This window comes from Scardinius erythrophthalmus, assembly GCF_964197995.2.
Source record: "Scardinius erythrophthalmus genome assembly, chromosome: 21".
Lineage (NCBI taxonomy): Eukaryota > Metazoa > Chordata > Actinopteri > Cypriniformes > Leuciscidae > Scardinius > Scardinius erythrophthalmus.
In genome coordinates, this window is record NC_138241.1 from 23,128,719 (window position 1) to 23,141,131 (window position 12,413).

The 12,413-nt window shown below is 37.0% G+C and overlaps 1 protein-coding gene across 1 annotated transcript; it reads left to right on the plus strand.

Moving 5' to 3' along the window:
* Nucleotides 1-11,299, plus strand: rel (v-rel avian reticuloendotheliosis viral oncogene homolog). Its single transcript, XM_081351338.1, has 10 exons — nucleotides 1-137; nucleotides 865-900; nucleotides 1,747-1,886; nucleotides 2,003-2,151; nucleotides 2,855-2,946; nucleotides 6,733-6,873; nucleotides 8,447-8,551; nucleotides 8,937-9,152; nucleotides 9,616-9,759; nucleotides 9,851-11,299. Exons 1-10 carry the CDS (start codon nucleotides 131-133, stop codon nucleotides 10,606-10,608), a joined length of 1,788 nt encoding a protein of 595 aa, XP_081207464.1. The 5' UTR covers nucleotides 1-130; the 3' UTR covers nucleotides 10,609-11,299.
* The last annotated feature ends 1,114 nt before the right edge of the window (nucleotides 11,300-12,413 follow it).

The window sequence follows — 12,413 nt, forward strand, 5'->3', positions numbered from 1 at the left end:
GGGCGGGAGTAGTGTATATAGTGGGGAATTCCCAGTCCGTACTCTTCTGTGTTGAAGTGTTACTGTATATCTTGTTCAGTACTTTAGAGCTCGGACGTAAGACAACCGAAGTCAAGGGTGTTCGCATAATATGGATGGTGAGTAGCCTACCATTAAGTTAATCAAGTAACTGTTTTTTTTATTTCCCCTTTCTTGCTCTTTGCGGTTTAATTCAATTATGCTACCAATCTATATCTGTGTGATAGCCAAATCGGAACAGTCGAGTTGTTCAGGTAAATTAAAGATACTTAATATGCTAACTCATAATTTTATTATATAGAATCCGTCTCAATAAAAATGACTGTTTTCTTCTGTTGTCTTGAGTTGGTAAATCTTCACAATGTTCTTCTGTTGTCTTGAGTTGTTAAATCATCATAATGTAATTTGTAATCTTTACAATGTAACATGTTCCATGTTTTTTTTTTATCAAAATTCTATTTAAGAAAACATACAGGCTTGTAGTTATATATTATAGGGAATGAAAAGCATAGTTTTATTTATGCAAGTGTTCAATCACATAAAGCTCTTGCGAAAGAAGATTCTCATTACCTGAAAACTAAATTCTAAAGTTAAGTCTTCTAAACTTAAGATAAATCTCATGTAAACTAAACTAAACAAATCAAATGAGTTATCAGTACATGAACATATGAGGGACAAAGTAACACCAGGAAATAAAAAAATGGGGAACTTTTAAAAGCAGTTTCAGCTCTTGTATTCTCATTTGAACAGTTGTTAAATCTTATTCAATATAAAATGCATTGTAATATATATTTAGCTGATTTTCTATATTGATTTATGTTCTTCTATCCATGCTTTCTTTTATAGTGCATACCCTCTCAATGCACAGGGATCCCAATCTAAGTAAGTAGCCTACATTATCAACATCTGTGCCAAGTGTGAAACACATTCGGTCGTTACTAACATGTTTAGATTTAAGTTTAGGGTGGACCATAAACTCTGACTAATCACTCATCAAATATGTTCAAACGTCACCAGTTTCCCTTTGTAAAACCGATGTAATGTTCAGATTTCCTTACATTACTTCCTCTTTTGTGATAAAGATATGACTTCCTGTATGTGACAAATCTCATGAGCAGGCTGTAGTGAGTGACATCTGCTCACTACACTATATCATTGGATCCATTTCATCCATAATAACCATAGATTTGATATCTTCCCCAGCTTATTTTATTATGTTTCACAGTGTAAGAATGCCTATGCGAATAGATCTGACCTATTTGTGTCGGTGTCAGAAGCAAGTGTGTTAAAAACAACTAAATCAATATTGCATGGCAAATCCAGCTGTGTGTGCAGGTGTCTGACCAAGTTATGATTAGTATATATGCTTATTGGCATAATGGCACCTGGATGAGCTGGTAAAGGGTCTGTGCTGACAGGTGCAGAGAGCGGGAAATTATTTACCAGCAGGCTGCGTTGTTTGTGGTCAGATTATGGTCAGGTTCTGTGAAAGACACAAGATGTTGTTTCTGCAGGTGTTTTGAGCCCATGTCATGTTCTTATGCATCTTCAATGTTGCCATTTTAATAAACGGTAGATATTTCTGCCTGACAACATCTCCGCCGGTGCCACAGAACTAATTTGAAATTTTAACATGCTTTTAGTCTGTAAAATCACTTTTGAATATTTAAATGAATGATATTCAGATCTCTGAGACTGACTGATGTCATTTTGCTGGTTTCTGTGCAGTGGGAGAGCCCTGTGCTCAGATCTTCGAGCAGCCAAAACAGAGAGGCATGCGCTTCAGGTACAAATGTGAGGGTCGATCAGCGGGCAGCATACCGGGAGAAAGAAGCTCTGACAATAACAGAACCTACCCAAGCATTCAGGTACCTGCTTTTTAAAGGCTTACACCACTGAAGAAAAACTTCACTGTATAATTAAATTTATTTACTTATTAAGAGATTTTATAAATTGTGTCTCTCTTCCTTTCATTTTCTATTAGATACTAAATGTTAGCGGGAAAGGAAAAGTACGTGTTACGTTGGTTACCAAAAGCGAACCGTACAAACCCCATCCCCATGACCTCGTGGGTAAGGACTGTAAGGATGGTTATTACGAGGCAGAGTTTGGACCTGAACGTAGGGTCATCGCGTAAGTTGATGCTTTTAATTCACTTAAAAAAAGAAGGTTAAAAACCTTTTGATTTAGTGCTGTCAAATCGATTAATCGTGATTAATCGCATCGAACATAAAAGTTTGTGTTTATACCCACATATATGTATGCATAATGTATATATAGAAATATATGTATATACACACAGACATGCACACATACAGACACACACACACACACACACATATATTATATAAAGACAAACTTTTATGTCAGATGCAATTAATCGCGATTAATCGACTTGATAGCTCTAGATTTAATATGATCTGCATGCTTTGCTCTAATCTCGTTTGGTCCTCCTGTTACTGTTTTCCTCTTAATGAAATGAAACATCTCTGTGTCCCACATCAAAGCCATTCCAATGTGCTTTCCGTATTACTCCAGCCCACACACTACCACAGTTCTCTTCCGAAGGGCTGTCCATTCTTCTTCTTTTTTTTTTTTTTTTAAAGAAGCATGTTGTTTCAGAGTAGGGAGCCATGCAGGGGATTCCCCCAGTATGAAAATGAGAGCCTTAGAGCTCCAGTCTGCCCTCAATTTTAAATAGTATGTCAGTATGGTTAGTTCTAACCTCACTCTTCCTGTAAGCTTGAGTCTTTGGGATCAGAGTTCAAGATGGACAATACATTTAACTAAACAAATCTGGGCGCTCAAAATCAGACTGTTTATTGTTTTTTCCTAGTTTCCAGAACCTGGGCATCCAGTGTGTGCGGAGAAGAGAAGTGAGAGATGCCATAATGCAGAGGTTTACACGAGGAATCAACCCCTTCAATGGTGAGATCCAACACCATGTTTTCTCATGAATTTCCAGGGGGAAATTCATAAAAAATGCAGATTCCATCCGGGCCTTCTAATCACCCTTTTTATGTTAAAAAGTCTTATCATTATTACTGAGCCAGTTTCTTTGGCTTTTACTCTCGTTATGAGACGAACAGTGTTTAGGTGATGGTCACCAACATCACGCTGTCAAAAACACAAATGCTCACACATTTCTCTCTTTCCTTCCTTCAATACTGAATGACACAGACTAGCATCAGACAATGCAGGTAGAGTAGAAAAAGATTCACTTCTCTTTATTTAGTGAAGATGTTGCAAAACTGGCTGCGGTATTGAGCGGCACATGATCAGGGGGAACTTATTCAGATAGGGAGGAATGTCAAGAGGAACTGTAAACTATACGTTTTTGTGTAACAGACAACTTTGGATTACTCTGCCTCGAGTATGCAAACAGCCAAATACTTCAGGAATTCCATGCAAACTATTGTGTGGGAGGAAATTATGACAGGGTCTACATATTTAAAGCAACTTCTCTAGGTAATTTTCTTTGGCATCATCAGCTTTTGTGGTCACTGAAACATTTGAATTAAAAGTGTTTAGTATCTATCTATAAAAGATCCCCTTCAAGGGTTCAGAGCCCCCTAGACCAATGGAAGTACATAGTAGTTGACCTAAAGAGTAGCTGTTGGAAATGCTTATGTGTTCACTTGACTTGGTTGATTTGATTGTACTTTGAATTGCGGTTATGATGATATTCTTTTATATATAAATTGACTCAACAATCATGTCACATTATGTTAGCAGTTGGTGTAGAATCAATATGTAGTTTAATTCCACGTTCTACCCAAACAATATTTGAGAAATTCTGAAAGTGTTTGCAAAAGGTCGTCACGTAGGGAATATCAGATTGTGACTTCGGATCTGTGTTTGCTTCCGCATGCATGTTCCGCTGCTCTCTGTGGTGACGGGCTGTTTGAGGCACTGCTCTCACTTCTGCTGTGATAACCAAATAAAAATCTCCTTCTTTGGCTGCATAACACTTACATTTCTCTGAAATTATGTTGATTAGTCATGGTGGCAGTCGTAGTGAGATTAGTTTTGATATTACTTTTGAATTTTGGTCATGTGTTGAAGGGATGACCTGCTATAGTAATGACCTCATTTGCACTGACGTTATCCCACAATGATTTCAATGATGACGCATGCATATGCAGTATATATTGTCATTCATTTCTATTGAGTAGGTAATAGGCTGTTTTTGCGGCGAGGTATTCATTTTGCGATTGGGGCTGTCACGAACATGAAAGTGTAGCTGATGATGAATCGTCATAACAGTAATTGAGATTAATGATGTTATTGTTTCATTTTCTGCTTAATACTCATACACTGAAAAAGCAGTTGGTGATGGTTTAATTTGAAACAGTTTTCACTCAGAAAGTGCTAGTAAATTTCACAAACAATCACAAAGAAACTGCAAGTAACACATTGAATTTAACTGTGAAATTTTGAAGTAGAAAGACTGAAATAGTATTTTCTCATAAAACAAACTCCAATAATATATATGATTTGTTTACAACTTTGAAAATGTCACATTATTTCCAAATAATTTGTCACATTATATGTCACATTATAGTCCAAATAATTTATTCACATTGGACTTGAAATCATTTTTTAAAATATGATATTTCCTTATAGGCTTTAATCACTTGATATTGTCTTTTAATGATTTAATAACGTATGATATTTTCAAATGTACACTGTAAAAAATTCTGGGTTGTTTCAACCAATGTTTGGGTCAAATATGGACAAACCCAACTGTTGGGTTTAAAAATTAATAACAAAATTTAAACCAACGGTTGGGTTTGTCCATATTTGACCTAAACATGGGTTGAAACAACCCAGCATTTTAAAGTGTGTACTAAAAATCAAGAAAATATTATTATATATGATATAAATATTTCTCCTTCCATTTATACTTTACCATTTTTATTCAGACAATATAATATAATATAATATAATATAATATAATATAATATAATATAATATAATATAATATAATATAATATAATATAATATAATATAATATAATATAATATAATATTCATGTGCCAATGTTGGTCCAAACTGTAACATCCAAAAATATTTGCCATTGAATGCAGAGCGCTACGTTCACGTTAAAAACCTTATTTATTCTGTCGTTTGGTCTGAGCGTTCAAATTCTGCATCAGTATGCGCATTTAAACATTTTGACGTTTGCTTACAATTCCCTTACTTGGTTGGTAATATGTGACTAGAATACAAAACTAATTCACAATTAGTTAAACTAGTTAGCATTTGTGTCTAACTAATTTAAAAAAAAAAGTTAGGTTGCCCATAGCTGATTTTGCCATGATGGTTAATGAGTGGGCGATCTGTTCACTATGGTGTTAGATGCCACAGACGGTGGGCACAGGTTGTGAGAGATGAGTGTCAGGCTTGGGAATGGTGGTATACCCACAGAACGGAGAATCTTCACCTCCCTGCCCCCATTTCTCTCTCTCCAGCTCTAACCCTCTGCTTCACCTTCCACCAGCCCACGCTAACCTAAATCATCCCCCACCTGCAACTGCTGTCCACTCGTTCCTCTTGCTCTCTGACTCCACTGAACGCAGAACCAGAGGCGCACATATACGCAAATAAACATGACCACACCACTGCTCGCAGTTGCCTTTCTCACACTCCACCTCTCGCTATCTTCCTCACCCACTCATCTCCTCCCACTTTATCTCTGTTCCTTCGCTATACGTCTGGTCTGTTTTACATCTGGCTGCTGTGCTCCTCACATGCTCGGCTTCCATCTCCATCTTTCTTTCCCACTTCTGGGCCTGTGGTGTGGATGGAGGTGTCTCTTCACGTCAGGGGGTCGTCCCCCTCACTACAGAGTCGTCACCGATTCTCTGTCGCTCGAGCCTTTTCTAACCCGCTGCGATGTTTCCACCTGCTGTGACCTCAGAAGCTCGTCACGGCTGTGGGCGGGATAGCCGCGGGGTGAAAAGAGACAGACTCCTGAGAGTGACGAGTGGGTGGAGATGCACAGAGAAATGTCTACACATGCACTCGTGTGGGTGGTTGTGTGCTTATAGGGTGATGTGTCAGTGGCATTTCTGCTGGTGATGCTGCTGTGTAGAATATGCAAGAGCGCTACATGCTGCTTGCTTTTCCGGTTACACTTTATATTAAGAAGCTTTGCGGGTGGTCCGAAGTGAACAACTATATATAGAGGCTCTCGCAAGAGCGAGATGCAAAAAAAGCAACATAAATCAATCAACAAATAATACATCATGCTTATTTATCAAAATCTGTGTTTTGTCTCTCCTGGTGCATGGATTATTATAAATGTGTATGTATTTTGCACAAATTACTACAAAATACTGTAAAAATGATAACACACTGTAATATATTATTTAAATCTTCAAACTGATGACAATGCAAAAAACACCATAATAATTCTATAAATAAATGTAGATAAACCACTATTTATTTTGTTGCATTAAAGTTTTAGGTAATGAGGACTATGCTTTATTATCATGAAAAAAAAAAAATCTAAAAACATCACAAGTATGTCAGCTAGTTTCAAACTAACTGACCTGGTTTTCATTCTCGTGGCGTTTTCTTCTCCCTCATTCACATGACTCTCTGAATATCTCCTGTTCAGTTCTGACACTAATTACACCTATGATTAATGTGTTGATATGTTTGTTTTGCACACTCTGCAATCGTTGAACGTTGGTTTTGTGTCCACAGTTTCCCGGGAACAGCTGCTACAGACTGAGGAGTATGATCTGAACGTGGTGCGTCTATGCTTCCAAATTTACCTGCAAGATGAGACCGGGATGTACAACACCATGCTGCCTCCCATCGTCTCCAACCCCATCTATGACAACAGTGAGTTGGCACAGATAAAGAAGCACACAGCATTAAATGTGAAGTGTGTCATCTTTGCATGGCAACAAACTTGGAAACTGTTTGTTTGACAACATAACTTTGACTCAGCCAGTGATGTTAATTGGGGCGGGGAAACCTGTTTTTGTTCAGTGGAAGACCTGGGTTGTGTTTGATGCCATTAATAACATAGAATTACACTTCACTAGGGATGAGGAAGTTGATCTTGAAATATTGATTTCAATAACAATGTTTGATTGAGAAGAAGGAGGTTTTTGTTTTCTGATGATTTTCATATTTATTTAGCTTGAACATATTTTATTTTCATTATTATTGTATATAATATTTTATTATTTATTTACAACATATTTTTTAAAAACGATGTGGCAAAAAACAACTTTGATAGCAAAAGTGTATGAGAAAAGCTATTTAATTTTAATAGTTTATGTATACATTTAGTTTTTAGTTTGTTGATTTAAATAAATAAATAAAAAGATTACAGTACCTTTTTTTACTGTTATAAAATAATGATAGTATTTTTTTGTAATTAAAATTCCACTCCACTCCAAGCTAAATGTGATATTTATTATAAGCTAAAAGGTTTTTGTGGAGTTTTATATAAGTTTAAAGTATGAAAGTTATTGTTCTACATCATGTTCTATCTAAATTCATTATAATTTAAAAACAAATGGGTCTATTTTGAAGCTTTGGATATTAATAATTACATTTTGTACAGAGAAAACAAAAAAACCTTTGCATTTAATATGGGTGTTGGTTTTCAGTATCTGCTATATTAGCTGTATTTTAGATTTAAAAGAAAGTGGTTTGGTGGATTAGTTTTGACTTATTTACTGTTTGACATGATGCAAGTTGCTACTGTCACAGAGCATGAAGATATAGCTATAGCAATGCATCGCTCAGGTGACAGAGAGCTGTCAGTGGCCACATCCCTCACTGCAGGAAGTGAGCACGGTCCATTTCAACACTTCCTCACGTGATGGTTGTGTACAGGGTGAGCAAAACAGCAGTGCTTGCAGAGTGTTTTGTGCGGTTGTGCGATTCTAAAAAAGTCAGAGCGGATAAAAGAAGCTCATGCCATGACTTGGTTAATGGGTTAAAACTCTTTCATCTGCTTGTAAAGGCTGATCCTCAAGTCGTTCATGTTGTTCTCATGACAATGCAGTCAAGTAGACTTATTTTTTGAAAAGCGAGCTTGAAAACATGTAGATGTTTCAAACAAGCATTTTTAGGTATGTTTGACCTGAAATATTTGATATATTTGCAGCCAGTGTTAATAAGGTTAGCTGTAAAATCTAACCATAAATGTGAATTCAGCCACAGAAAAGAGGAAGTAATAAACAACCTCGCCCTCACTGTCTAAATCATGACAGGTTTGACTGCTTTTTTTAGCCTCTGCACATGTTTGCAAGTGTGGCTGTGCCTGCAGATACTCAGATAAAGTCAAAAAAATATGAGAGATAGTTTCCTATTGCTAATAGCAGTGCGTGTCTGTGTTTCAAGATTGTTCAACTTGGTTTTCGAATCTTCATTCTCAGTGCCTCGTTCTTTTTTTCAGGGGCCCCGAACACGGCCGAACTGCGAATCTGCCGGGTCAACAAGAACAGTGGCAGTGTGAAGGGAGGCGATGAGATTTTCCTCCTCTGCGATAAAGTGCAGAAAGGTACAGGACCGTTTTAAATCTTTAGAACACTTCATGGTGCTTTAAGCAATTTCAGCTAACACACGTCCTCTCCAAAACTTCACCCCTAAAGATATGTCAGCAAACCAAAACAGTCTGTTACAGAGATAGTGAGATATGTGGATATTTACATTTTATGCATGATATTCTCTTTTAAAATGGCTTACAGCACCTTTATTAAAGAAAATGAAAAGCTTAATTTAGCTATTTATTAAGTCATTCATTCAAACAGTCTCATATGTCCTTTTCTCTTCATCATCCTTTTATTTATTTTATTGAAAATCATCTTTCCATTTCCATTGCCAGTTATTTTATGCCATTCTTTCGTTCCACCCATTTCTCACACCATAACATCACCTTATTCTAGATGACATTGAGGTGAGGTTCTTCACTCAGACCTGGGAGGCCAAAGGCGCTTTCTCTCAGGCAGACGTACACAGGCAAGTGGCCATAGTGTTCAAGACACCTGCCTACTGTGACACCACCATCACTTCCCCGGTCACAGTGCGCATGCAGTTGCGTCGTCCCACAGACCAGGAGGTCAGCGAGCCCATGGAGTTCAGATTCCTGCCCGACGACAAAGGTAAAAACATCAGCCTACAGTTTCATGATTTTGGCCCATGTCTTCTTTGTTGTTACAAGTGGGTCAATGACAAATAAGAGTATCTGATAAAGAGATGGGAAAGTATTTTTAAATTCTGGTTTAAAACACATGTACTTTTTCTATTCATGTAGGTTTAATTTTGAAAAACTTTACTCCATTTTCAAGAAAGGTTTAAATCTTGTGGTAGTAAAAAATTATTTGAGTGCATTCCTTATTTTCAAAAATGTTTTAAAAAATTATTTAACAAATATCAAATTATGAATTTAAAAATATATTTAACAAATGTTTGGACAGTTGCCCCACATGACATTTTACAACCTGAAGTTACCTTGCCTTGTCATAAATAGGTCATGATCAAAAAAAAATTCTGCACGTTGATTGCATCAAATGATTTTGTTGGGTCGATTTGGCAGACAAAAAATGAGCATCATTTTTTTTTCAGATCCATATGGCTGTCAAGAGAAGAAACGTAAAATTGAAAGCCAGATGAAATCCTTCCCTAGCTTCTCTCAAGGAGCCATGAGCTTCATGAACAGACCGAAAGCTGTGCCTTCAGCCAACCTAATAAATCAGAGAATCAAAATCGGTAAGACGCATGTCACTTTCCATGTAGCCCATACTAAATAATACATGAAAATTTTTCAATAATTATTTAACACAACATATTCTTTTTACAGAGCCACCAAATTATTATCGTCCTTCCAACCATGGGGTGGTGCGCCCAAATCAGCAAGCCTATTATAACAAAACCTCTTCGTGCCCCATGATGCCACCCCTATCAGAAAACCCAACCCCAACCCTAGGAACGCTCAGTCAAGCATGGCCCAGTCAACTCAACAGCAATGGAGCTAGTAATGGGGTGGGCCTACAGCAGATCAACCCAAGTCCCAACATGCCCACCACAGGGGAAAGTGGAAACAGCCTCCCTCAACTGACCTCTTCGGATCTGGAGATTCTTCAACCCAATGTCCCAACTAGCAGCCAGCCTCGACAGGACCAACCAAACCAGCAGGTCCAGCAATCCCAGCAGCCATCTCAAAGACAAGGACTGGATTGGTTTTATGTCTCCCAACAGCCTCAAAGCACACAGAATGGAGCAACAGGCACCAGTGGCGCACTGGGAACGGGGTACCCGTATCCAAGCAGTATGTTAGATGAAGATTTATTTCAAAACCTCATGGTCAACCACCAGTTGAAACAGGAAACTCAAGGGCAGAGCAACATGGCTGTGCTTGGGCCCTCGTCTTCAGATTGTGTGCAGTCCTTCACCGCCCTCCTGAACTGCCCCAACCTCAATGGAAGTACTCCGGAGACCATGAGACAGATGGAGGCCAGTGGGCCCAATCAGATGGTCTCGCAGATACCGTATCCTTCCAGCAGCATGGGGCAGGAGAGCCATCTTGAATCTTTTGCCTGGCCGTACTTCCAAGAATAGCTTTGAATTCCATAAGTGTTCAACATGTGCATGATTTTGTTTTTTAAACAAAGGCTCTGATTCATGTTCACTGAATGTATTTTTCTGAAGATCAGAAGAGTTTGTTGTCCTGGAAATACTGTTGCTTCTGCCAATTTGGTAAAGCAGTGAGATTTGATGAAACATTTATGTATAACAGTCTGATGGTCATATTGGAAAAGTTTGGGACCATTTGTCTACAAACGCTTAAGTATGGCAGGGTAATTGTGTTCCTTAACGTGGGAACTAGCAGGGAATTGTCCCTGGGTAATGGCTATGTCATTTTAAACATGCTTCTTATCCAAGGTTCTCAAATAGTTAAAACAAGATCTTTCATTGGTAACTCGAAAGTGATATTATAGGTTTAGAAAACTACTACCAATGTCTCGTTATGTTTTTACTTTATTCATAACACACTTGTGCTAATTGTGAAATTTGCTTTTACGTCACATTTTCTGTGGGTGAATTTTTGTATTTTTATAAAATTAAAGTTTATACTACTGAACATGTGATTTTGTTTATGTATTTGCTACATCCTGAGCTGAATTGTGGCTACATTACTGTTAAGTGGAGCAGACGCATGTTTGTTTTCATTCATACTAGCCATTTGATTGCATCATATGTTTCTGTTTCACATTCCAAAGTTCAGGTAAATAAAATGATAAACTCTCTTATTTGGGTCTACATATTTGTTTTCTTAGAGGGGCCTTTACATACGAATATGTCCAGTCCAGCTTTCGTATTTCTCAATCTAAATTCTGAATCTTTCTAAATGAAGAGCTCCGTGACATGCAGTGGTGATGCAACTGACATAAGCTCCTAACAATGAGAATATGAAAACCAATAAAGCAGTCATTGTGTCATTCAAGAGGTTTCAACTCCCAACAGGGCTATATATAGTATACATATTATCTGCCAATATATGAGTTATTGGCTTTCAAATAAAATGAATAATTGGTTATCAGCCAACATTTTCACATCGGTGCATCCCTAATAGAAACAAGTTATGTTGATGAGTTACTCAATTGATTTTGAAACTTGGGAATTTTTGACTTTTTTCCACAATTTGGAAATATACTCTTTTACTTTTTGTTTCTCTTTTTATGTCATTTCAGTACTGTAGGATTACAAAATAATGATGATGGTTTTTATATTTTGCATATATACAGGTATATTGGCATTGCATACAGGGCATGATTTGTCACCATAACCCGAGCAACATCAGTAAAACAATAAGAATTACTTAAGTGATAATAAATTAGAAATGAGCTACAGGGATAAAATTCAAAAATGACCACCACCCTACCACCTGACTTCCATTCAAACGTATTTGTTTCTGAAAGAAGTTTCTTATGATCAAAAAGAGAGTAAAATCAGTCATACTGAGAAATATAATTACTATTTAAAATAACTGTTTTCTATTTTAAATGTACTTTAAAATGTAATTTATTCCTGTTACGGCAAGTTGAATTTTCAGCATCATTACTCAGTGTCATCCTTCACACTGTAAAACCCAACAAGTTAACTCACCTCAAACCGATTGAGGAAACTGATTGCGGCAAACCATTTAAGTTTAAAAATAAATACATATGAGTATTGTGAACTTATATATATTGAGTCATCAATATATTGAGTCAGCCATTTAAGTTTCAAAATAAATACATATGAGTATTGTGAACTTATATATATTGAGTCATCAATATATATAAGTTCACAATACTCATATGTATTTATTTTTAAACTTAAATGGTTTGCCGCAATCAGTTTCCTCAATCGGTTTGAGTTGA